We start from the raw sequence: 27,262 nt of genomic DNA on the forward strand, positions 1-27,262 counted from the left end.
TCCAGAACAAAATCCCCTCTCATCTCACAGTGTGCTGTGTTGGCGGAGCGTGACCTCATCCAAAGTTTACATGCAACCGCCCCATGCTGCTTTGTTATCTTCAAACCAGCACATTCCAGCCTTCAAACAAAAAAAAATGTCAGCGTGCAGATCCTGCTGTTCTGTGAGAAGCACAAGAAGTAAAAAAAACAACAAAACAACAAATGACTAACTCGCAAAAGTTTCAAAAACTGAAGAACAAACACTAGCCGCCTCTTAAAAAGTACAACGGTTGACGTGTACATGTAGGTCGGTCAGCTGTGGACGGATTGGAGTGCTACATGTCTGCTTACTCAGCAGCCTGCACCAAAGCGCAGCTTGCTTACCGTTCTTTTTTTAAAACAGACCGCAGGGTAGTAAATAGCTACGAGGAGGATCACAGCCTTCACAGCTGATTGGTTTGCTGCCGGCCTGACACAAACAGGAAGCCGGTCGTGCAAGTCAGAGGAGAGAGCGGACGACGAGGAGAGACAGACAAGGTGCAGAATGCGGTGGCAAAACAAAGAATGTGTGAAGGCTTGCAGGACTTAGATTTGAAAGAGAGAGAGAGGGAGAGAAAAAAAAACTCTGACTTTTTGTTTGCAGAGTGCCGTGTGACTCATGGAGGAATGCAGTGTGTGATTCAGATCTCTGCATCGTCAGCAGGCAGCGTGGACCGAAAAATGGTGATGATGTGTGAAGCAACAGTAGGGCGAGAAGCCACAAAATGATGCTAACCATAAACTGCAATCATACTGTGATGTTTACCTTCAGTGGTTTTAAAGTGTGTTGCAAGAATATTCATCCCTCTGCAACCATTTCCCATTTTGTCACATTACAACCATGAAATCTAATGTAGCTTAGAGGAGAAGTGATAGACCGTGGCGCAGTTACAGCTGCGAGTTGTTTGGGTGGGTCTCTACTAGAAGTTGAAACTTTCAAAATGAATGCAGAAGATCTGTGAACAACAATTTTCAATACTTGGCATAGATTCTAACTTGTATTTAGGTCTGGACTTTCACACTAAAATACACTTTGGTGTAAACCAATCAATCGTAACTGTGGCTGTAGTTTTGTGTCAATGTCCCTGCTGGAAGGTTAACCTTGTTAACCTTCAAGTTTTTCTTGAGGACGTGTTCAGGGTGGCCAGAAATGTCAGATTTCGGCCTGCTTCATGCCCATAAAAGCAAAATTTGAGGAGTCCATGACAAATACTTATCCTGTTAATCGACTTTCCCATGTGCAGCTCCTGCCACAATTAGCCTCTTTACTGCTTTTCTGATTTAATATTCTACTTCTTGGACGGATTGAACTGTGCTTTAAAATATGTTTCGTATATCATTTTATCGCCTAACTGTGCTTTAAACTTTTTTTCTTGGTCTTCATGCAGCCATTTGTTCTCTAATGTTCTCCAGCAAAACTCTGAGGCCATCAGAGAACAGCTGGATTTGTACTTTTTTTCTCTTTATACTTGATAATTTACACGCTGCACTGTGCGCAGGCTGTCACATAAAACAGGAATGAAATCCACAGATGCTTTGGTTGTATTGTGACAAAATGTGAAAAAGCTATAGGGGATGAATGTTCTTGCAAGGCCCGACCATAGCTGGGTTTCGATCGTTAAACATCAAGCGTGTAAATATAACTCTGTGAATGAGCTCAGGGAACATGTGACATGCTAGCTGTTAGTTTCGAAAACGAGCCTTCTGCTAACATTTGCGCCTTTTTTTAGTGTAGGATGTCACCTTTGAATGTGCAGTTTGTGTGAAACTTCCGCTAAAGCGATTTGAATTCCCTTTTTTTTTGGTCACATCGCAACAGTTTAAGAGATTACGTAAGCGCAGCATAAAGTGACTAAAACGATTTCACTTCCTCGTTATTTGCCTGGTTGAGTAAACACAATACATGTTCCCTATTTAACATTTGCCTATAGTAAAGTATGATATCATAGGCGATAAAAGGAGGATTCTCTATCAGGTCGTTAATCATCAAACAGGCGAGTGCGTTATCTCCTCTGTTGGGTAACTGTGGTGCATGTGACGGAGGTGAAGCACAGAGTGGAAATCATGAGTGACATATCAGCTCTGCTACCCAAAGAGCTTTGAGAAAAACAGCCCTCCTCCCTTCCTCTCCTGTCAACCTACTGTTCCCATTGCCTGACTCTGAAGGTCAAATGGAAGAAAAAAAATAAATAAAGAGAAAGAGCAGAAAGAGAAGTAAAAGCCACTGCCACCTCTGACTGACTGGTTCAAACAGGTCCTGGGAGGAATGGGGGTTGCTGGTTCGTGGGGCGTGGCTTTCTGAGCATGCCCAGTGAGCAGGAATGCCGTGTGATGGCAACACAGCGGGCTCTCCCATCTGCTGATGCACCGCTCACCCTCGGGCCCTTTTCCATCCAGTCTAGTGAGCAGGCAGATCAATTTACTGCGGAATGAACACAAAGTCAGCGGCTGACGCATGCACGCACATATTCACACATTCTTTGTGTTCGTCAATGGCTCCAGCTCCGCTCTACGCCGCACTGCACTGCAGCACCCAAGCAGACATAAGATTTTACTCATGCATGCATAAACCTAGAGAGAGAGAAAGACAGAGAGAGGCAGAGTCGGCAACAATGAACAGATCCATTATTCAGGGAAACTCTTCTCCGCACAAAGCTTGCACAAGAGAAGATAAACCCACAACCTTCCTGCTGTCAAATACCTGCAGAATAATGCTGACTCATCTTTACCCAAAAACACAGCCTCATAATGGTGTCTTCAATATCAAAGCTCAGCGGCAGCCGTCAACATGTGCTTTGTTGTTTTGCAGATCATGTTGCAGGCAAATGCATGATGCTTATTTGCAAAGGATGTTGTTATCTTTCTGGCAACGTGAGACTCGGTGTGCGCAATCAGAATAACTGAGGAGTCTCATCTTGTAGAGCTGAGGATCTGCTGACGAGGCACTCCTGACATCTCTGGATTAATTTTCCAATCCGTACCCAATTTTCCTCTTCCTACTTCTGCTTCATACTCATATAGTTAACCACTGTGTCTCAGTTTGTTTTCTTTATGTGGTACAGTCATTTATAGAGTTGAAGAAGGACACAAGAAAGCACGACAAAATCTCTCAAAAGCGCTCGATGGCAGTGCAAAAATTTAATAAGTAAACTCCCATTATTTATGGAGGTTAGGAATCACAATCATCTTTAAATAGCTTGAAATTTGCCCCATTGAAAATGCTCAAAACTGCCCATTTTAATAGTTAGTATTAATGGGATTTTTCTTTTCCTATTGCGTTTATTGCATTCTCTGGCAATAAGTATTGCATTCCCTCAAAACAGGTTTTGTGTCCCCTCGCAATAAATTAGCAAATACACCCTGGTATATTGAACATGCAGTCAAAGTGATAACAAATGTCAACTTAAATTTGCACACACATGCACCTTTAAAACTCTTAACTGTTTTCAAACTTTTTTGTGCAGAAAATGTATCTATTAACTGTCAGATGACAATATTAACCCTAAAATAATTCAAATTATAGGTTTGATTTATTTTACTTTTTCTCTTTCTTACAGGAAAAAACATGTTTTTCCTTACAGGAAAAACATGGTTTTTCCTGTAGCAATGCATGTCCCGACACAATGCATGTCGGGTAGCATTGTAGCTAGGCATGTCAACATCCAAAACTTTGTTTTTTTTCAAAGATTTTAGACATGTGCTACAAAAATATCCAGTAATACAAATTTATCTACAATTAATTCAATCACATATTTTCCCACATGTATTTTACAACATACACACATCAAACGTGGTTCTGATCCTTGTTTGGAGAAGCTGATTTACAGAAGCATAAAAGACTATAATAATTATGCTGTTGGTACAAAATATTTATTTAAATCACTTAAAATCACATTTTTAAAGATTGGTTGAGGGTAGATATTGGCCAGCTACTGATATCAAGGCAACTTTAAAACCACTAAACTGCTGCATCTGCGGTTTAAAGTCCTTTTATTGAAATATCAAACAAGGTTTCAAGAGACCCATTTTCTACACCTACTTAGAACTTAAGTTTTTGATTGTCAAGTTTGATTTTTTTGACAAAATTACTTATACTACTAATTACATGCAATCAAACGTCTATGTGAACGGTTTCTGATCCCAAAGCGATCTGCTTGCGCAAAAGAAAAACATAGACGTCACACAGCAATACAAAGTTTACGGAAGTAATAACGGACACCGCCGTCCATGGATCAGTTTTGAAGTTGTTGAACAATCGGAGTTGATAAGATTATATCAATGAAATTCATTGTGTCTATATATAATAAAGATTCTTTTGTAATTAGACACTTCATTATTTTCTATGTCTCTCCAGACACATCTGACATGTTTCAACGGTATGCTTCATCAGAGGCTGGTGTTTGATGCTTCAGCTGTGATACCTCTGATGAAAACGAAAATATACCATCAAAATATGTCAGGTCTGAAGAGACACAGAAAATCTCTAAGTGTCTAATAACAAAATAATCTTTAAGACGAGACCAGAACAAGACGAAGGAAGTGTCAGCACATCAGTGAGGACTTCAAGTCGATGATTAAAAATGACTTCAAGTTGTCAAAGCTGGTACAAACATCCCACTTGGCTCAGATGTCAAACTCAACAAAATGACAATAAAGGGACAAAATGGCGACACGACAAGTCCTATGACTTTAAAACGTATTGTGAGGTCACTTCTCAACATTTGTGCAAGCAACCGAAAATCCAGCGACATTTTTTAAAGTACAAGTGGGAGCACTTGAGTAAGGCCTCTTAAAATGTTAATTTCCCAACCTGAATGCAAAATCAGATGTGCAAGTCGAGGTGTGACTCGATTGTACCTGCTCTCTCTTACTTTATAGGAATAACTGAAGGATTGGGGGATTTAATGTGTTCTTTTATTTGCAGAGTCACGTCTGCGCTTTGTGATATGCTAATAAGCTTCCCTTTAAGTAACTGGGCTGTGCTGCTTGGGAAAATCAACCCAGGTCCGATGACGCATCGTCTGTAGGATGATCAAAGAAGCAACAGAGTTGATGAAAGAGATGTTCTCCAAGGATCCAGCCGTGAGACCGATAGAGAGGAATTTGTGGGAGGAAAGGACACAACGGGTAATTTAATGATGAACAGGAGAACTGATTTAATTTATTTTCCTAATTCCTCTCTCAGTTCTCAATCAAAAACACATTTTTTTCTACGAATACGTCCTTCCCAGATCCGTCCTTCATCCTCCATCTGTAATTTTCTGAGCCTCAAACCGCTACACCTCATACCCTCAGAGTCGCAGCCATTTTTGCCACCTCTACTCATTGCTGCCTCTGGCTTGAGGGTTTATAAATCAGGAGCATCTGACTCACCACCTAACTCATGTGTCTCTATGACCCGCTCACATTTGAATGCTTTGCACAACAATCTTCCAACGGTTCTTTATCCGCTGCAGACACAACCAGTGATTGAATACACTCTGATTAATTCACACTTTGCCTGTTTTTGTACTTCCATTTGGGTCTCTACATCTTCTAAAAACAGTCAAAGTTCTTTAAAAAAAAAAAACCACCCAGACATTTTTTGGTGTGGAAAATTAGCTGTTTCAAAAACCTTCCGAATGTAATGTCATAAATCATCTGCCAATCCCAACGCATTGGCAGATGATCAGCCCGTCACCTAGCAACCAAAGAGGAATTCGATCACTTTTGGTAAGCTGATTTTACCGCTGTATGTACAATGGCTGCTGGAAAAGACAAGTGTTTTGTTCATTTAGCATCCAGAAACCACTTTCTGCATTCTCGGTTGTGCCGGGAGGCTCTACTAATGTTTTTTAAAGTTGCACGGTTGAGTAATTGCGCATATGTTTGAAGTCACTTTCATGTTTGAGTGTAAATGTTGAGTTGGAAGGCACTTTAAAAAAAAAATATATATATATATAATTAGGATTTAAAATGACGAAAGACCCTAAAACTGTTGACTCTGAAAGGAGCTCAAAATAGGCAGAACTGACTAGAATGAAATCTCATTAAATACATTTTATACATGATTTTATGCAAGAAATGTAATGAACATGTTTTGCATAGCCCATAAACTTAGCCTACACTATTCAAGGAAGCATATAAGGTCACCTTTAAGCAACATGCTAGCAGCAGACAGCTGCAGTTCAAAGTAAGGCCTCTTAAACAGCGAACAGCTGGCTTTCATTGTCTGCACAGGAACTGACGGACATTTGAAACCAGCAACGGCTGCTATTAAATGTTTGTCTGTCTTTGTCCTCAGATGCCAAACACATCTCATTCCCGTAATGTTTGGCAATTGCTGAGGCCTGCTCGGGGACCGCATTTCCTTGGATCCTCGCACCGTGCAGAATATGCTCCCTATTTGCCTCCAGGAGTAGGCAGACATTCAATCCGACCTCCTCAATGTCAGAATGGCGACGGAGATATACTTGGTAACTTGTGTTTTTGCACCCCTCCTTCCACCCTTTCCCAGTGTGAGTGTGTATGCATGTATCTTTCAAGCCCTTCATTTCCCAGAAAAGAGCTGAGGATTTATGAGTGCATGGGCCGCCGCGAGCGACATCTCCAGAGAAGGATGAGTGTTTCCTGCAAACAGTTGGGAGGGGGTGCGTGTGTGTGTGCGTGAGTGTGTGTGGGTGGACAGCTTCCATAGAAACACTATCCAGCAACACTTGAGGAGCGTCATCAAGGGGAGGTGTGCTGTGTGTGAGCACGGAGGAGGCGTGCTTCTGAGAAAAAGCCCACGAGGCCGTGCAGATCTGTGATTGACAGTTGACTCTGCTGATTACTGCCCCTCAGGGACAAACTCCTGACAACAGCTGCTGCTTCAAACTCCCCCTGAACTCTCGCTAACATCAGCTGTCTCACATAACGTCTCTCCAAATATGTCCAAACTTGACTCGTCAGCTTAAGCGTGGCATCCGAATCCCCTTCTTTTACGTCTACTTCTGCCTCTGCAGAAATCTGACACAGGAGGACTTCGCCTGACCTGCTGAACCGACAAGTATCTGCAAAGTATCAGGAGCCAGGGTTGCCAGGTCTGACTGACAGTTTAAAGCCTAAACACAACATAAAACTCACCCAGCTCCAAAGAAAACAGCCCAAACCTCAACCTCTAATGAAACTCATGTTAACAGCGTGAGTCATAGTCATAAGCTGACTTTCCATTCACCATATAATTTAGCAAATTGAAATTACAAAAATAAATTTGCTTAATGGATGCATGGCAAAGGGATGAAATGGGTTTTCGGTTGTATCCAAATTAGTGTATTTGCAATTTAAACAAATTTTGTGCATCACACGAGTGATGCAAAAATCATGAACAACCGGATGTTACTACTGGTGGAAATGACAAAGAAGACGACAGGAAGTGGTAGGAGGATGATGGCGCAACATATTTTCTGATTTATTGTGTGAACAAACTTATTTGTGTTTCTGATTAATCCAAGTTTCTGATTTAATGGCATCACCGCAATTACAAAATTGTGTTTTTTCAATATTAGCAGAATATCAAAAAAGTTCTGCGCACATTTAAGCGCAAAATGCAGCTATATATGCATATATAGCTGAGAAATGCAGCTATATATGAAGACAGTTTTGGTTGTCCTTTATTATATTCGATATTGTATTATATTCTCATTAGGATTGACTGAACACAATGAAACTTGAGGTTTTTTTTGTGGAGCCTTGTAATTTTAAATCATGTTGATGACCTGCTATTTCTGTTTTATAATACTACTACATAGTGACACTTGATTAACCAATAACTAATCATTGATGATGTCACATTCGCCAGATTCTAGAGATTTCAAAATAAATGAACTAATAAGCGGTGGCAGTTTCTGATATGGGCAGTAGCCCTGGGTGACTTTTCAAATGGGGCGGCAGGAGCTTTGTTATTTGCATTTAGCTGTTTGAGATGACATATTTGGTTTTTAGCAATATATATTGTATATTTTTTAGATTATAATTCTTATGAAACTAAACTAAAACATGGGAAAGTAAAACTACTAAAGGCAATGATCTTGTGATGTAGTTTGGACCGAGTTAAATAGCCATTAGCTGGAAGAGGTGTTGTTTTCTCTATGCTATGTAAATCACTTCACAAGTTATGTTAGCTTGCTTTTATTACTCTATTACTTTAGGCTACTTCTTGGAAACAATTTTATAGCCTATTAAATAGGGATGTCGATATGGAAATTTGGCCTGATTGCTGATAATACTGGTGTTATATCCAATATTTGCCAATATCATATAGATTGCATATAGTTCCTTACACTTTCAGCGCTGTAAAAACGACCACAGCTTCTTTATTCTCTGCTTCAGATAAACCTCTGCTGCATCACACTTCCACGTTTGTTAAATGAGATATTAAAAGAAATTTTCAGTGTGTCTGTGCTGACGAAATGAAATGTAAATGATGTGTTATGGTCAGTTGAAAAGCAGGAAGGGAGCGCTGGATGTAATTTGCCCGGGACAGCAAACAAGCTGGGACTGCCCTTGATAATAAGTGTAATAACATAGCATTTTATTAAAAGATTTCTGCCAAACAATGGCATCTATTTTAGACAAATTTTCCTCTGAACATTTTCCAAAAGCCCGTCAAATGTTGTGAAAAGCGGCCGACATTTTAACAACCATTTAATCTGGCAGTACTGTCCCGAACATTTTCACCCTTCGTCTCCCCTCTTTATCCTCCGCCGCCATCGGGTGGTGCGGACGTGAGGAGGAACAGTGACTTCATGGTGGGGTTGTGTAAGAGCGCGGGGCGAGGCCTGAAAACCGAGCCGTGTGAGACAAACGAAAGTGCTGATGAGCCAAAAAGAGAGCTAGTGTTGCTGGAAGCCTGCAGATATTCCCCCCTTCAACCCAACTCAGCCCAACTCAGCACCCCCTGGGTAGAAGTCAGATGTCAGAGAGGACAGACGAGGTCCGGACTCATTCGAAGCCACGTGGACAGCATGTAGAAGGCCCCGCTTTGGGCTAGCGGGGGGGTCAGGGCATCAAGTTTAAAGGGTGGGGGTGAAGGGGATCTATTCCAACGGAGAGAGAAAGGTCGCAGTGTAAGCTGATAAAGGCAGGAGGCAGGGCTTGGGGCCGCTTCCAGGCCAGCCAGTCAGCTGACGCTTGCAGCTGTGTTTGGAACATCAATATGAGCCTTGTTCAGCCTCTTTCCACCCCCCGCCATCACCGCCTCCCTTGCTTGCTCGCTCCTCACTCGGCATCCCCCCCTCCTCTTCCCAACACGCCGTTTCCTTTCCTTTTTTTTTCCAGCTCTTGATTTATGAAAGTAGGGCATGTGCCCATAACTGCTGCATCAAGGCACATGGCTTAGCCTCCAGAGGCACTAAGGCGCTGTTTACATCAGCCCAGACAACTGCGCTGCATTGCACAATCGCCACAGGCAGCCTGTTATATAAAGTGTGGAGCCACGTTGGCTCTGTTGTTTTTGTTTCTCATCTCAGGCCTCCTTCTCTACCTATAAGCCCGAGCTGCACAAATCCAGATGTTCTCAACATGGATTTTATGTGATACACCAACTAGTGGCGGGCATTTATTGTATCATTTATCAGTTATCGTTATAATTTTTTTATGAGAAGATTTTTGATTTATTGTATGGATTCTAATTAATTAACCCCATAAAATTGTATTGTTGGGATTGTTATTTTTACTACTTTTCTCCATTGTTCAATAAACCTATTTTAATAAATATAACTCAATTCAGTTACTGTATGAATTTTTGTGATACAAGTCAAACATTTTATGTGACTAGTGACCTAAAGAAGCATATTACAAACGTTTTTCAAGAGTATCTGTGTTTGTGAGATTATAATTTCTGTGTAATGCAGTCACAGCCACCAAATTACCTAAAAATGATGTAATAGTACCAGAAAATATTATGATAAAACTTTAAGCAATGCATAACTGGGACCTGGACGGAAATGTTTTGCAAATAAATATCTAAAAAATGGGTGCACTGCATTTGTATTCAAAAAAATGTTGCTCTTTTTTTGGCAATACATTTTCTACAAGCCAAGTTGGGAGAAGAAAAATGTACTCAGATGTGGTCAATTTTTTAAGTTTCAACCTACGTGTTCAAAGTTATCACAATGGTGTCACATGGTGGTGGCAGCAACATAATCTGAGGATGCATTTCATCACTGGAGACTGGAAAGTTAAACAAACTTAATGGGAATATAGATGGAGTGAAATACAGAGCAGAGCAATACTGGAAAAAAAAAGCATAAAATATATAAAAAAAAAAAGTTTACATGTGATTTTATTCACTCTTATTAAGGACAAAGGTTTATTGTTTCTTGTTCTCCTAACAAAGAGAAAAAGCAAAAGCTGAATTTTACTGTACAGAGTGTGATGGAAGTGTGTGTTTGCTCAGAGATGACAATTAGTCCCAAATGAAGCACTGAGGAAATTCAAGTTTGGTTTCCATGGTGATGAATCAGCCTGCTCAGTCGAGGACAGACAAAAAAAAAGTGTTTTCCTAACGAGCAGGCCTGAGACAAAAACAGATATGTCCAAAATAACATAAGTGGAGATGGGACGATGAGGATAAAATCTGAGGCTGGTGATGATTTATAATATGGCCGACTGGATTGATGGTTGAACCACTTTGTTTTCCATCGTGTCATAAAAACAAGGCCTAAATGAGCATAGCTTGTCTCTGGAAAGATATTAATGGAAGTTGGAAAAACACGACCAGCTGCTGGCATCACAAACCATTAAACATTCAAATCACTTACCTGTTCCCCGCCTCGGTTTCTGTAAGGCTTCACAGTATTCATGTCTGTGTGTAAATATGCCAGAGACACTGACTCATCAGTCATGGAGTTTCATTTCAGAAATGTGGAATAAAAAGATGAACCAATGTCTTCGCCTTAAAGAAATAGTCCAGAATTTTTTAAAATGAGGTATTGTTGAAAGGTTATGTGCATTTAATATCCTACCTGTGGTAGTTAATTATTCTGGTCTGTTATTTTGTCTAAATTGAGATTAATTGAATTCTGACTTCTAAGGTTAAAACAAGTGGTTCATTCAAATACTGTTTTAAGCTGAATTAAATGTTAAATTGGGCAATTTCATGCAAAAAAAAAAGATTAACTACTCTGGAAATAGAGGATGGAGGTGGTGCGCTACTAAATGTCTTCCTGTGTGAAACACAGACTGAGATAATAACTATCCTGTTTAAATGTACAGTAGCGTAAAAATCAATAAAATAGCATTCACTTAAACTGTTTTTTTTGTTTGTTATTTTGCATTTTAAAATCAGACTAGTTTGTCCTAGAGGCTAACGTTAACAGCTAGCGCTAGGTGGGTCATGACCAAACAAACTTCTGCTGTCTTACAAACAAAATCTCAAAAACGTCATAAATGGTTAGGTGACTGCTATCTTGTTTCCCACGTTGCAACTGGATGGACAGAGCTGCTGGTGTTTATTTACACAGGAAATGAAGGCACAGCGCCTCCTACCGCCATTTCCTGTGTAAAATTTATTGGCTGCAAATGTGACAATGTTCAATGTCTGTGATTGTCACGGTCTGCTTTGGTTTTGAGCCCACTCAGACAAGCTATCCGCGTTAGCTTCCACAACCTGCTAATCTGGATTGATTTGGTTGAAAAAAAATTTATTGCAGCAGTTTAAATAAAAAGTATTTTTTACTTTCTAAGAGGAAGGCATTCTGACAAGAAATTGTTTTATTCTCAGTGCATGTTGTGCAGCACCTCCTACCTCCATTTTCTGTGTACGTGACCGTTGGCTAACCCCGCTAAAAAAATAAATAAAAATAGCATATTAAATAGCAAATAGCAGAATATTCCACTTTGCAACAACTGATCTGAATTTATGCTAGCGATGCCAAGACAGTTATGTAGCGTGGGCAAGAAATCAACTAACCTTTCAACAGAACCTCGCTTCAAAAATCCCAAACTATCCCCTTCAGAGGCCAAAGAACTGTCTGATCGTGAAACTAGCTTTGGACTTTTTGTTTTTGTGCCTTTCCCAAACTCCAAAGCTGCTTTGTATCAGTATTCCCTGGCAGTAAAAGACGCAAACACTCTCTTTAAAAAAAAAAAAAGAAAAGGAAAACTCTCAACCTAAGCAAGAGTTGTTTTTCACAACCCTCGGCGATGTTTCGCCTCCTATGCTTCCAGTCTTTGTTGCTAGCTGCCTCCTTTGTAGACCTCCCTCATCCCCTCCACCCACTCTCTCCCTCGCTATCATAACTCAGCTGTTACTTGGCAACGTGGTCCCAGCTGGACCCAGCATCAGCCGCGTTGCTACGGCAACAGAACGCACACATGCAGACACGGTAAACATGTTTTTTTGTTGTTGTTGATGTTGTTTTGTCCCCCCCTCCCCACACACTTCCACCACCTTCCCTTTTTCAAAGCACAGCGGCTCAACATGCAAAATAAAAAACCCACATGTGTATTCAGCTCAGAGCAGAGGCATCCATCAAAGTGCGAGCGCTCAGATTAATCAAAGCGGGAATGATTGCCAGCATGATCTCATGCACCTGCAACATCTTGACATCTGTGTTTCAGGGTGAAATCAGAAAGAATGATGTCATGTGTTGCTGATCCTACGGAGGTATTGCGCTACATGCAGAGGAGAGCCATCTGGCTGCATTAATCCACCCCGTAATCATTTCTTGTTTTCACATTTAAAAGAAGAAGAAGAAAAGAAATCACTCTGCTTTCGATCATCGCTGTACATTCATTGCCAAGATCGACACATCACGCCGACTGCGTGTCTCTAGGAAGTAAAGCCCTCCTCGCCACGGTCTGGTTAACACTGCCTCCGTCGTCATGGCAACCCGATCCATCATCTTCAGGGGGATCAATTGATTCATTATTGAGTGAGGCGCAGCCCCCTGCTCTGCTTCCCGTTCACGTCTACTCACTCTGCCTCCTAGCATCTATTATTGACATCTACGCCTGCCCACTCACTGGACCGAAGAATAGAGAGATGTCAAGATTCCCCCTCCTAGAAATATGATTCAGGATTTTTATTTTTATTACTTTTTATCCCAAACAAAAAGACCTGCTTTATGAACATTTTTTAAGAGATGGACTCTTGGTTCTGCCGGGGTCCAACTCAGTTTGTGCAGGTGTGGAATTTGATTTAGATGTTCTGGTGATCAGTGGAGGAATGAGAAGATCTAAATGGAGACTAAAAAATGTTGATTTACAGTCCTCATTTATTCATCCATCCAAACGTCTGTCCGTCTGTCCATCCATCCCTCCATCCATCCATCCATCCATCCATCCATCCATCCATCCATCCATCCATCCATCCATCCATCCATCCATCCATCCATCCATCCATCCATCCATCCATCCATCCATCCATCCATCCAGCCATCCAGCCAGCCAGCCAGCCAGCCAGCCAGCCAGCCAGACTATCTGCCTTAAAGTCACTGTTCCTCCTCACTTCCGCACCACCCGATGGCTCTGATCTTGGTATAATATCTGTATTAAATGTATTATGAATGTGTTTTAAATAAAATAAAAAATAGCTGTAAAAACTCAGACACCGTAGAAGTTTGAGTCTGGAAAAGTATCACATTTTGACTCTGTTACATTTCTGGCCTATGATAATAACTATGATTAAAATGACTTTGGAGAGACACACGCAGATGGTCGCAAACCAGTAGAAGAAGTGTACAAAGACAACACACCTGGGTGTGAAGACAAGATAAATCATCGTCAGATGAAGCCTTAAAACAGGACGGGGAAATACAACGTGACGCGCATATCATGCTGAGAACACAGTCCTCTGGAGCGGGGCATTCGTAGCTGCAGGGGAAGACACAGTCTGATTGTAGTCTGTCCTCCGTTGTCTGGCAGCACACCTCGGAAGAGCCTGGAGGCACCGAGCTGGGAGGGGAGCTCCAGCTTCTGCTGGAGGAGCAGAGGAAGACAAATAGATGTTGTAGGAAAATGTGTGCTAAATGGATGATGTCAGCTGCGGCACTTTGACATTTTAATGTCATCTCTGAGGGAATTACATCATTAGTCCTCTTTCCTGGCCCCGTTCAATGCTGGGAAAACCTCCTAATGGATGTCAACAAGCCATCTCTCTGGAAGAAAGAGGCAGAGGGGGAGGTGGTGTGGTGATGGCGGCGGAGGAGGGAGGGAGGCTCTCGCAAAGCTTCTCGCCGAGCTGTGTAACAGATAGGTCCCACGCTGAGCGTCATCTGGACTAAAAGCCTTTGCTGCATTTCCAGGCACCAGATTAACTCAATCTGAGCTGCTGCACTCATCTGCAGCTCTGCTTTCCACCGGTTCTTTCCTTGTGACCTGAGATGGCTCAGTGCGTAACTGTGGAGTTATTTCATGCATTTATAATTATAGTCCAAAAAAAAAAAACCCCACAGTGCTCCTTTAAATTTAAAAAGCTGTCAGTGTTGCCTCTGCAGCCGCACAGAGATATGAAGTTACATCAAGTGATTAATGTATTATTCAGCAGCAGCCCACATAAAAAAATAAAAAAAAGCCTGCAAGGCTAACCGGCAGTCAACATCATATTTCCAGATGGGCTTCAGTCGAACCGTGAGAGTCAAATTTCTCGTAGGATGCATCATCCACTTGTGGACTTGAATCAAAGCTCAACTCACAGTTATTATCTCACTGACTATGAGCCTCTAATCTTCCTTTTCCAGCTCATTGAGAAAAGCAGATCGGATGTGACAAATCCAAGTCCCCCAGTGACAAATGAGGCGGGAATGCACAGTGATGAGGACTCATTTTAGGAGGAGGATCCTCCATGGGCTGCAACGTGTGGATTTCTGTTTATTTTTTTGTTGTTGTTTTAATTCCCAGAAAGCGCTCAGCTTTGTTGGGAATAACTACACACCCCCCCTTGAACTATTTCACACATCTCAAACCTCAGTTTCATTAGGATTTTATGAGCTAGACAAACACAAAGTACTGCACAATTGTGAAGCTTCCAGGGGTTAAAAAAATACATTATTTTCAAATATAACCAAATAAAAATCTAAAAATGTCTTCTGTGAAGGTCTATTCAGCCAAATCAGAAATACGCCTGCTTTAAACTTCTTCACAGCATTCTCTATGAACCGTCTGTTCTTCACTGATGTTCTCTAACAAACCTAATCCATTTTCACAGAACAGAAAATTAGACCTATTTACTGATTAAACAAGTTTTATTAGCATGTCAGAGTGGATAATATGTCAGAACTTAGAGGTTCTCATGTAAAATAAGGCGGCCATTTATTTTTGCTCCAATGAGAAGACATTGAAATCAAACTTTGTTCTGCCATCGTTCTCTGCACATCCATACACAGATTAAAATGGTTACATAAACAGCAAAAAAAAAAGAAAAAAAGTAAAAAGTAAAATACTTCTCCGAGCAAAACTTGTCACAAAAATAGAGGGCATGAATGAATAACGTGAAAACGAGTGGGGCAGATAGGCTGCCCCCTCATGTGCTCGCCTCACAATCAAATTTAGCTTTGCGTGGGGAATTGATGAGACACAGAGCTCAAAGCCAGCGTCTTCAAAGAGCGCGGTTACACAAGATGCAAGGCGTCAAACCCACTTTGTAGTTCTCGGGTGAACGAGTGGGCGTTTTAGCAGCCGAGGTGAAACAGTTGCAGCTCTGTGGGCCCCCCAAAAAATACGATACCATACAACTGTTACATCAAGGCTGAAGTGTGTACAAAAGGAAACAGGAGTGATTTTTTTTTCTTTCTTTTTTACACCTACCACTGTTTAGACGCTGTGCTGTCGTTTTTCATGCTTCTCTATGTTTATCGGTGCTGTAAAATATAACAGACATAAGAGAAACGAAAGGCCAAACGTGTGTGAGAGCTTATAAGTGAACATTCCCAAAGCTCAGTATTTTAACAATGGGTTCTACATAAAGAAGTTACTCATTTAATGTACACATTTAAGCTAACAGAGGGAATAAACTTCATATAACGAATTTGAGACGATCACTAGTGACCATAGATGAGCTAAATACCACATAGAGGATGTGGCCAGTGGCAAACAGGACCTTAACTGCCCTATTAGTGACTTTAATAGCCCTGTTAGGGTGATTGTTCTGACTACAACCTAAAAGGTTGACGCCTACGTTCAGAACTGAATATGCCTTTTGGATTAGAAGCGAATCATCTTCAAGAACCCTAGTTGTCTTCTATTCAGTTGCTACGAATTGTCTTATCCTTGGATGATGGAGAATCTACAACAACAACGTGTGACCACTCAGATCTCAACTAGATATCTTACATGGTAGAGATATTTAATTCAGAAAAATAAAAGTAGGTTGAGCAGAAAAAAACACCAAAAATAAGAAAGTAGAAACAATATGGCTGCTTTTCTTGTGAAGATTTGGTTTTATGATGTGACTTTTTTATTGCTTTCCCAAAAATATATGACATTAGTGGAGTATTTTTTCTGGGGATACATCAGAAAGCGCATCCAAACAGTCCTGAATGGTTCACACATGCAGATAGTAACTTCTGCTGTGAACTTGGACTTGGAAGTTTGGGTCAAATTAGGTCGGGGAATCAGAGCGACACACAAATCTGGTTCAAAGAATGTTGATCCTCGTAAAAACAAGGACTGTGAAGTGAATCGTTGCCACCATCACACACAAGTCAACTGGAAAAACATCTAGAAACACAAATGGACTTGTCTGTGCAACTTTAGCAAATGATGTGTAAAAACCAACATTGCTGGTGCATGCAGTGCGAGCAAGAGTTCAGCTAACATCTGTTGGAAACAGGCTAGTGTGGATAGCATTGCAGAAGAAATGGCATAAAAAACATGGAGAATTTCATTTTTTTCTAAGTTTAAGCAAAACTTAGGGCTGAACAAAACCAAGATGGTACATCGTTTCTGCTATATGCTAACTCGTCTCACTAACAATAGCCAGTTTTCCATTAAGGTGTAATGGAAAAAATTTCATATAAAAGATAAATATTTCATATGTTTGCATCCATTAAACTAATTTGTTGTGTGCAACCTTTGCTACATAGTTTTGTCAGCTGGTTGTTGTGTAAATGAGCTTAAAGAGAACAAAAGCTAAATATTTGCTAGCTAAAAAGCATGCATCCAAAGAATAAACAAACCATATTTTTATGACAAATTAATAATAAAAAATATATATTTGGGGGACCTATTAAAATGTCTTATACTGACATACCAAGAAAATCAGTTTTTCATTCAGCTTACTTAAATGTGGTACCTATTCATTTTGTCACACAGTGCACACCTTTTCATCTAGATAAATTATCAGAGCAATATTTTTCAATTTTGAATGTTTAAGTCTTGAAATAATGTTGTATTTTTATGCTTTTGCACAATGGACTATGCCAGTGGAGTTAGTTGATCTTTGGTTGTCTATGGGGTGGCAGAAGGCGGGGGTCACCCATGGCGCCATTCATGCAAAAAATCAACCCTGTTTGCAGTCCAAATATTTACCCACTGACCTAAGCATGTTATGCAACACTCAGTCACATTGCCCGCTTTTAGTGCTAATATTGAACGGGCAAAGAGCTTGTCCTGCCTTTGGAGGAGTCGATGCTGTTTCCATTGAGCACTTCACTGTGAAAAATCTGGATTGAAAGAAACTATTTTCCAAAATGAGGGTGAAAATCAGCTCAGTGTGAAGCTTTTAAATAGAATCTTGTAGCTCCTGCTGCTGCTGCATTATAATTATAGGCGACTTATGCTTTCTTGAACAGGTTTAGGCCATACTGGGTTATACAAAACAACTTCACCACATTTTCTTGCACAAAATGATTCTTACATAATGAGATTCTGAGACTCTGCTCAGTTTTGCCTCTTTTGAGCTCCTTTCAGAATGAGCCATTCTGTCACTTTAAATCGAAATACGCCACTGCTGCTGGCCATGCCCTCAACTCAATGTTTACATTTGCACATGAAAAAGGCTGCAAACATATGTGGAGCTATATAACCGTACATCTTTGATAAGCAGTAGAACCTCCTACGCAACAAATAAGAATGCAGAACGTGGTTTCTGAGTCAACAACAAAACACTTGTCTTTTCCAGCAGCCATTGTAAATACAGCAGTAAAACCAGTTGACTGGAACTTTGCTGCGGTTGCTAGGTAACGGGCAGTTCCTGCTTATTTATGACGCATTCAAAGGTTTTTGAAAGGGCTCATTTTCCAGATACTAAAAAAACAAACAAAAAAACAATAACTTATTACCAAAAAAAGAAAAGGAAACGTTGGTGTGTTCTTTTAAGCACTTAGGATGTTTTTAGAAGCAGAAGAGACCCAAATGGAAGAACAAAGACATGCAAAATGTGAATTTTGCGTAACACGTCCCCTTTAAGGAATGCGTTAGTAGGAGCAGCCTGCAACAGCCAACCATATCGGTCTTGCTAAAACGGAGCGAGCAAAGCGGAAGCAGAGGATTGCCACATTCTTGTGGAGGCCCCACATTCCCCTGAGCATCAAAACAGCATTATAACTCGTACAGCCCCCCCCCCCTCCGGCGCCTCCTGCCCCCAGCTTCCTGTGCAACAGCATGGCCGCTCAGCCCCTCCCTTCCCGCGCTCTCATCTCGGTTAAGCTCCATCTCCCTCTACCCCGCCGCTCCAAATACATTATTTACACCCCCCACCCCTCCCTTCAGCACAGCTCCAAAGAATCAGGGCAGAGGGAAATAACACCACTGTATAACACTCCCCCCACCACCCTTCGACACACACACACATACACACGACGTTGCACACTAAAGCTGACGCCCCACCACCCCCACCTGCTCGCTCTTTTCTCACTCTGCAGGATGAAAATACAGAGCGAGGCTGAGCTGCGACAACGGGAAACTCTGTGAGGCCCCGTCCCTCCCCACTAATCCCTTCTGACGTGCCTCCCGAGGGCAGGGATTTGCTACAAGTCAATGCAGGAGACCTACAGTATGCAAAACAAGCCTGTCTGACTCTCTCATGATGTTCAAAGCCTCTGCACTGCTGGTGAGACAGGAAGGCAGATCAGAGACAGAGAGGGGGGAAATAACTGCACACAGTCTGCTCATGTTAACCCTTTCCTCACCCTCTGCTTCGGTGCAAGCGAGCCACTTCGCTCCACTGTTGCCAGATTGGGCTGGTTTCCGCCCATTTGGGCTTTTTTTTTTCTCGATCCTAGATCGACGATTGTTAAGATTTGAGGTTGTTTTTCGGGGGATTACTGGTAGAAATTAGCATTTAGATAAATCCGGTATATTTACGACAGTGTGGTACGTTCATTAATACCCACTGTCCCATTTAAATAAAATAAAATCAATTGTCTTTAGAAAGTGTTCAGAGATTTTTTTTTAAATAGTTGGCAGAAATAAATATAAAATCTTATTAGTTCATTTATTTTGAAATGTCTAGAATCTGTCGATCATGACATCATTAACAATTAGTCATTGGTGTCACTCTGTAGTATTGTTGTAAAACAGAAATCCCATGTCAACTTCATGTTTTAAAAGGACACCGCGCCACAAAACACTCAACTCTTGTGTTTCAAGTCCTTTCTAGACACCGGGTTCTATCCAAATGTTTGTGCTACAAATTTTTTTTGTTGGTGTCAATATCATTTTAAAGATATTTAAGTGTTTCCCAAAGTCACAAAAGGTCAACCAGTCAGTCCACATTTACAAAATCAAACAAAATGTGGTGTAAATCAACTGTGCTATGTTTGTGCGGAAAAAATAATTTTTGTTTGTGTCCTTTTAACTTTTAAGATTAAAAAAAAGTCCAGAGGTTAACCAGAGATCAATCCCCAAAATATTAAGAAAATCAAACAAAATTGCTATAAATAACCTGTTTTATGTTTGTGCAACTAAATTATTTGTTAATTAACAACCAATTTGATTTTGTAGGTGTGGACTGGCTGTTTGACCTTCAATGACCTCTGGAACTATCTATTAATATCTCTACAATGATAGCAGCAGCAAAAAAATAAATAAAAAATTGCTTCACAGACACTTGACATTAATTTAGTTACATTTGAAGAAGGTGGGGAGTCTAACTTCATTCAGGTCCTGGTCAGAATTTAGTAAAGCAAAAACAAAAACATGAAGTCCATAAATGCAGTCGATAACCAATAAGGCATATATGACTATATATAAACATCCACGTCTGGTGCTATTACCGTCAGCGTTTCATTAGCGGTTGAGATTATTTTGGAGTTGGGCGGGTTCCACATTGTGTTTGGGCTGGAAACTTTCAGTCAGATCTGGCAACCCTGCTTCCCCACGTCTAGTTTCACCTCTTGCCTACATCGTGCATGCAACATAATGCTGACGACACATGACACGATCTCTCTGTCACTGCAGCCCCGCTCACTTCTACCCTTCTCGTTTCTCTTCAGCTGTTACAACGAGGCACGTTATCAAAGCAAAAAGCACAAAAACCGCAGAGCGTAAACAGGAATTCACAGGTCATGTGATGCGTTTGCTTCTCTTCTTTTGGTGCTATCAAGCAATTTGGCAATGAGAAGATCCATGTTTGGAGGCCCCGTGGGTGGGCGGATGACGGGTGACATTATTAGAGAGAAGAAGTCACACATTATGGTTTGGGATTTTGTCCAAGCTCTCCGGCTCACACTGAAAAAGAATGTAAACAAGTGAGTTCAGAGGGGGGAAACCAGCTTGGAGAGTGGAGGAAGGGCAGGAGAAGAAGCAAAATTACAGAGGAGGAGATTGGAGGGGGGGGGGATAGCAGCAGAGGAATGGAAAAAACAGATGACAGAAAGATATTACCCCACAGAGGAAGAGAAATCCACCGGGATTTGTAGCCTGCTTTACGTTCACGTGATTGGCTAAACTGTTGACTCCACCCTCCCCATCACCACGCTTTTTTTTTTTTTTTTTCCACCCAACCTCAGACCCTTTGAGACGGAAAATGGGTCATCTCTGTGTGAAAGTTAATACTCTTAGCACGTACAGCGCCGCTTTATTTTTAGGACGTGCCTTGGAAATTTTTTCTTCCTACTTTCCGCCCCCCTTAGTGGTGAACGGCAGTGAAAAACTCGCGGTTAAATAAAGCGTGTTGCTACCGTGAGGGGCCTTCCAGGTAGCCTTGACGTGGCTGGTGTTTCTCCCGAGCCTCCTGCCCTCGCCATGACAAAGTAAAGTTCCAGGCTGCAGACACCAGCAGCACGACCACGACACGCGCCGCAGGACACCGACAGCAGAGCAAAATATCACATTTGCGATATGACTTGACACAGGCTGGTATTTGGGAGCACAACTGCCTGCGAATAGTTGAAACCTGTTTCTATTAACTAGAAAATTACGCGAACTGGAACTGTGAAAATAAAATAGCTTAATGGAAGTACGGCAATTTCGAAAAGACATTGTGAAAGGAGGTGTTTCTATAGCGGTATCCAATTTAGTGCATTTTGCCGAAGAAGACAGGAGGATGGTAGCGCTTACCTTATTCGCGTGACTTTAACAACACCGCAGTTGCGAAGTTTTGCGCATATTTGTAATAGAAACGCAGCTAAGGATGACTTCCCATTTTAATAACTTTAACATGAATTATTCCGCAGAGTGGAAACCAAATCGGCACAAACACAGAAACTAGCATCCACAGTTTTCCTACTTTTTGCTCTTACAGCTTACAGCCAATCAGCGAAAAGGACAATGAATGGCGCCGCTGTATTGGCTGCTTTGCAAACCCCAACCAATAGCGTTTCAACTAACATTGCGCCAACATCACAAGTTGCATTTTCTTTTGAATATTTTAAATATTCTCTACAAGGAAATTGGCAAACAGGCGAATTATCCAAAAATAATTTTCAGACATGTTCCACAGTCATTGAGTCAGTGAATCTGTGAATACCGCACCGTCAATAGTTGGGTTCAACTTTCAATTGCTCTTTGTACATAATGTCATTCCTTTTTGACGACTTGTTTTTTTAGAGAGCTGGTTCTTTAGTAGCGCTACATGCTGGCTAGCCTTAAAAACACCACTATCTTAATAGCAGCGATAGGTGGCACTGCTTTAGTTTCCAATTTCACATAATTTAATGCTTAAAGCACTTTCATGTAAGTGCGAACAAAGTCAGTTTTCATTCAGTCAACTGACTGAGCGTGCTGAATTATCAACAAGTCTTATCAAAAGAGCGAGGGAGCTGGCTAGTGTCTGCTAAACTCCTCATTAAAAGATTCCCATCAAAAGCGAGACGATCTTTGATTATCCTAACTGTAATAATCATGTTATTATTCAACAGAAGCAAGGACATCTGTTGCTTTTATGGCTGTATAAAACTTTTGCATAAATACTTTGATAGCACTCAGTCATTACTCAAGGTGACCCAATCCGCTGTATACTGATTTGATATTTTTTAGTTGAAGTAAAGTTTCTGTTTTGAATTTTGCCAAATAAAACTGATGTGATGAATATGGGAAAGAAAACATTATTCACTATGTCTTAATCCAAGGCAGATTACTGACCTCTTTTCCCTTTAAAAATGTTGGCTATATCGAGTCTATGTTTTCTGAGTGTTTGGTTTGGAGGTTTGGAGATCTGGAGTACTACAGTTGATTAAGTAATTGTAATATATTCACAAAGTGACGCAGCCTATAAAATCATAATTTCACTGCAAATAAAACAGTCTTTGCCACATCGTCCTTCGCTACTCCCAGTATAAAACTACTTAGAGGCAACACTCTGAGGATGTCAAATGTGGAGCAGTGCAGCAGAGCCTACGTGAAGCTGCCATAGAAACTGCACACAACCGAGTTATTTCTGGCTGCCTTGAACTCCCAAACACAGCTGCTCCTACATAACCAGACATCTCCACCGCTTCGTTCAGATGACACTCGCTGTACAGAGGCTGCAATCAAGCGCCTGACATTTAAACTCACACTATGAAACAGCACCATGCAAAAAGGTCATGAGCTGCTGTGGATAATTTGTTGACAAGATCTCAAATTATTACAGTAATTACGACGTTCCCAAGTGTGGATGGCCTCTGGCTGCTTTTCTAAGCCCTCCACCAGTTTTAGGGTGTAGTGTATTTAAAAAAAACGGGCTATTTCCGGTTGTTTTTATTAAACTAACAGGTTGGAGTCTGTCGCCATGTGAAAGTTGGGGGAATAAAAATGTGTATCAACTGGTGAAAACACAGTTTCTGCTGCAGGCAAAGCCATTGTTGTTGCTGTTAACTGGAGCTGCTGCGCTCCCAGGTTAGAGCCCAGCCTGGAGCAACAGCGCCCCCTACTGCCCGGCTAGAGGTAGTTGGTTCATTTTAGCGCTGACTCATTATCACCATGCAGACAATACAGTAAAATTAAAAATATTTCCCGCACGGACGAGACCACAAACGTCTGTGATTTTTGCAGTAAAAATTCCACTGTGCAACACAAAAACAGAACATTTTGCTGTGTCATCATAATCAACAACAATGTCTGCTTTTTTTGTGAAGATTTTTACTGTTTTTTTTTTCTTTTTTCTTCTTCTTCTCAGTTTGCAAACCCCCAGAGCATCCAGCAGTGGTCTGGTATCCTTCAGTGACCCTTCAGCCAGTCTGCAGGGGAGGAACCACAGAGCCAGAGCCAGTGGCTGGCTGTTTATTTATGGGAGAAGCAGAGCTGTGGTAAACTGGGAGGGTAGCACAGCCAGAAGCAGACCACAGTTTCAGATTTACCTTCTGCATCTTTCTCCAAAACGAAAGATTAACTCGTTTTTCCCGCACAGAGACTTGAAGTCAAAAAGGCTTCTCCAGCTCCACCAAATGACTCTAACAGCAGCTCATGAGTTCATGGAAAATGGATGGAACAGTGACCACCATTTAGTCTTCACTTGACATTTCTGAGCCGTCGTTCCACTTTTCATTCCTTGTTGTAGAAAAACTATTTTTTTTTTTTTCCCCCTCCGTCTTTGCTCTCGTTTCCTGGCAACCTCGTGGCCCAGTTTCCTCTGGCCAGCGCTCTCGGAATAACAGCTGCAGACTGGGATAAAAATAATTACGCCTCTATTTGTCTCCCAAACCGGACCAGACCCACTCCCTTCTCCTAAACTTGGTTGCTCCACTTTTGCTCTCATGCACACACAATACAGCCATTCATACCGAAGACTCGCTGTGGGTCAGGGGACTCACAGGATCTGAGGTTTCCGCATGCTGGCCGGACACAGAAATAGAAAACTCCTGACAGCAGTCGTACATTATTCTGGTGGTGCCTGGATGTTATGAATGGCAACAAAAAGGCACCACCGGGTTTGATTTATGCTCCCCTGTGCGCATGTTTTCATGCCACATTTTGGTATTTTATCAAAATATTTGATTCTTGCAAAAGCACAGCAGGGCTTTTCCTATGCACGACTGCTGCCATCTGCTGGTTCAAAGTGGATCATGTTCCCTTGATGAATCCTTTCAAATCACACATTTAATGTGACGTAGATCCTGCGTAGTTTTACTGGAAAACGACCAAATCTGCCCCGATATAAACCTGGTTAAACTCTACACCGCAAACACACAAAATCTTATACATTTTGCCAGGTGTTTTTGTCTGCAAATATCTTAAAATTAATTTTCAAGTAACTTTTCAGCAATTTATAAGAGCTTGTTTTAAGTAAATAATTCCCTAATATTGATTGAGAACCGGAAGACAATAAAAGCAAATTCCTTATTTTTCCAGCTTTATGAAGTCTGACTTTGAACACAAAACCAGTTTGTCTTGCCTTTTTTTTTTTTTTTACCAATTTCTCAAAAACTTTCCAACCTGGATGATCTTTTCATCACCTTTCTGCAAACCTCGACTTAATAGGATATAAATGAGTATTTGAAATATCCTAATCAGATTCAGCTTATTTGATGGGTAAGAGTGAAGAAAACCGAATGCTTTAACAAGTTCTAGTCGAGGTTGTGGTTCCACCGCCTGGTTATTGTAGTTTTTCGTTTCTACAGGCCAGCTTGTTTTCAGAGGAATGTCACCAGATTGGGTGGAAAAAAGCAGCAGAGAGCCACTGCAGTCAGAAACATGTTTTAATGTTTTATTATGGAGTTTTACACAAATAGGTGACAGACTAGAATATAAAAATAACATTAAACCAACAATGCCAACGCATTTTCACAGAAATTAACACGCTTTGTTGTTTTCTTCTTCTCCCCGTAGACAAATTTAATGTCATACTCATAGCAACATACGACAAATTGTCTACTTTAATTCAATATATTACTATTGCCATGATGCTCCAACCAAAACAAAAAACACATTGAGTAAAAACAACAAACAAAACGACTAGAAAACAATGTTTGATGAGAGTGAGGAGAGACTCCAGAATATCATAAAGTATGTCGTATTTAGGCTGATAAGTCACAACAGTCTTCAATATTCAACAATGCTGCGGTAATCACCGTTAAACCCTTTTAAGGAGAAGTAAAAGCAGTTTTGTCTCCAACTCGTTTGCACATTCATTCGACGTCATCCTCTGATAAAGCCTGGGAGCTGATGATTCGCTGAAAACAGAAACAAACAAAAAATTAACACCTTATTAAGCTGTTCAACTATATATTATTTTCAAAGTATTTCTGTCTTAGAGGTGAAATAGCAAAGAGCTACAGTGACTCTGCTCTCAGCTTTGGATGGTTCTAAGTTTGATCTTGCACCCTTTCTTGTCCCAGAAGCCACAGAAGCCACTGAGGGGTTTTCTAAGGATGCTGCAGCGCCGTTTCTCACTGGAAGAAGAGTCTCACCTGGCTGATTGTGGGCAGTTTGGTGAGCAACATCTGAAAGACTGGCGGAGGCAGCGTCTGCTGGAGGACCTGGAGCAGCTGCTGCGGCTGACCGCACACTGCGATCGCATTGGTCAGGTGGTCGACACCTTTCTCAAACTCACCTGGGTCGAAGTGAAGAGGAGGGAAATTATACATAAGGTCATCAACGCAGTCAGAAACGATAACATTTTGAAAACAGAAAAGAAAAAAAAAAACTTTTGGACACCCTGCTTCACCTTTCAGATTTCTAATTTGCTCTGGTCTCAAACTTGTGGCGGCCATTTTTAATGAGAACTAGATTTTTTTATAAATCATCCCAAGGAATTGTATTTTATTACAATATTTTGTGGTACTGTTGTGATAAAGAGAAAAAAGTTACAATAAGAACTACTTATTATTTAGGTAACTATGTGACTAAATGACAGCAATCCGAGTCTCTCAAACCATTTGTAAAACTTTTTTTTTTATTACAGTCACATAAAGAAGTGTGATTTTTATCACTGCAATGCAAACAGTAACTGTATTTAATCATATTTTCTAATTCATTGATGCCCACACTGAACATACAGTGGAATAAGATAGTAAAGCTAATTACCCTGACAGTTTTGGGAGTTTTTAAACATCAATTGGAGTTTCTTGTGACAAAGATAAATCAAAATTCTTTTAAGAAATATGTCATGACAGACCCCCAACCACACTTATTACTGTGCATTAAAGCTTCAACTTCCTCTTTTTCAGAGATTTGTATTCTTCTTATCTATCTAAAGTTATTTGACCTGAATTGGGTTAATTTATGGGCCTAAATCTATAGAAGGGTTTTTAACCAAGTGACTCATTTCTACTGGATGACATTTTCTATTGAATACTACCAACGTTTCATAAGAGGCACATTTCCTGAGCTGTTGTCGCTTTGCTTTCATACACGGCGAACATCAGCTGCATTTAATCACAAGCTCCTGAACTAACAGCTTTATATCTTGTATATAACTCTGATCTGCATATTGACCATTTATTCAACAGCTCGAGTTATGGTTTGCTTTTCAAAACTGACAAATAGCTCAATAAATTTGGCAATTTCTTAAATATTGCAACACTGACAACCACTGCTATCGTTGATGTTTCCACCACACACTGAACATTAACAACCTGCATCAAGGTTTAAGATAAAGACTAAACATTTTTGATCCATCTGCTGAAATCTGACTGGTGTGCAGAGCGTGAACCCTGCAGATTTTCAAGTTTGACTGACATGCGACTGTAACTCAGAGAAACGAAGCAGTGTAGAGCTGAAAATTATGATGAGCACAAAATGATTTAATTCAACTTGAGATCATTTCCAACTGATCAGTGAATCTCAGATTTAAGCTTGCACCCGAGGTGCTGGAGATTTTCCTGGTATACTTGTTCCGACAATCATTTACTCGATGGATTAGAAATCTGTTTAAGATTAATGTTAATTAGTAACATTAGTGAATAAACTCAGAGAACATT

At 40.8% G+C, this 27,262-nt stretch overlaps 1 protein-coding gene, 1 long non-coding RNA gene and 1 other non-coding gene across 4 annotated transcripts in view; 1 reads left to right on the forward strand and 2 right to left on the reverse strand.

Annotated features, from left to right (window-relative positions):
* LOC103477266 (uncharacterized) lies at positions 1-26,379 on the forward strand. 2 transcript variants are annotated; one of them, XR_014091150.1, is made up of 3 exons: positions 1-518; positions 625-704; positions 23,521-26,379. It is a non-coding gene; the product is annotated as an uncharacterized LOC103477266 (long non-coding RNA). The 2 variants fall into 2 exon arrangements; XR_014091149.1 differs by lacking the exon at positions 23,521-26,379 and adding an exon at positions 6,304-10,268.
* The window catches only part of tomm20a (translocase of outer mitochondrial membrane 20), a 3,762-nt gene continuing 1,521 nt past the window's right edge, over positions 25,022-27,262 (reverse strand). The window contains exons 4-5 of the mRNA XM_008430261.2: positions 25,751-25,893; positions 25,022-25,513 (exon numbers count right to left, since the gene is read on the reverse strand). Coding sequence (XP_008428483.1) covers positions 25,469-25,513; positions 25,751-25,893 — 188 coding nt within the window. The 3' untranslated portion in view covers positions 25,022-25,468. The remainder of the gene's footprint in view (positions 25,514-25,750; positions 25,894-27,262) is intronic.
* Positions 25,584-25,717, reverse strand: LOC145555242 (small nucleolar RNA SNORA14). Its single transcript, XR_014091348.1, has one exon. It is a non-coding gene; the product is annotated as a small nucleolar RNA SNORA14 (small nucleolar RNA).

This window comes from Poecilia reticulata, chromosome 15 (assembly GCF_904066995.2).
Source record: "Poecilia reticulata chromosome 15, P_reticulata-male-v2, whole genome shotgun sequence".
In the NCBI taxonomy this organism is placed as follows: domain Eukaryota; kingdom Metazoa; phylum Chordata; class Actinopteri; order Cyprinodontiformes; family Poeciliidae; genus Poecilia; species Poecilia reticulata.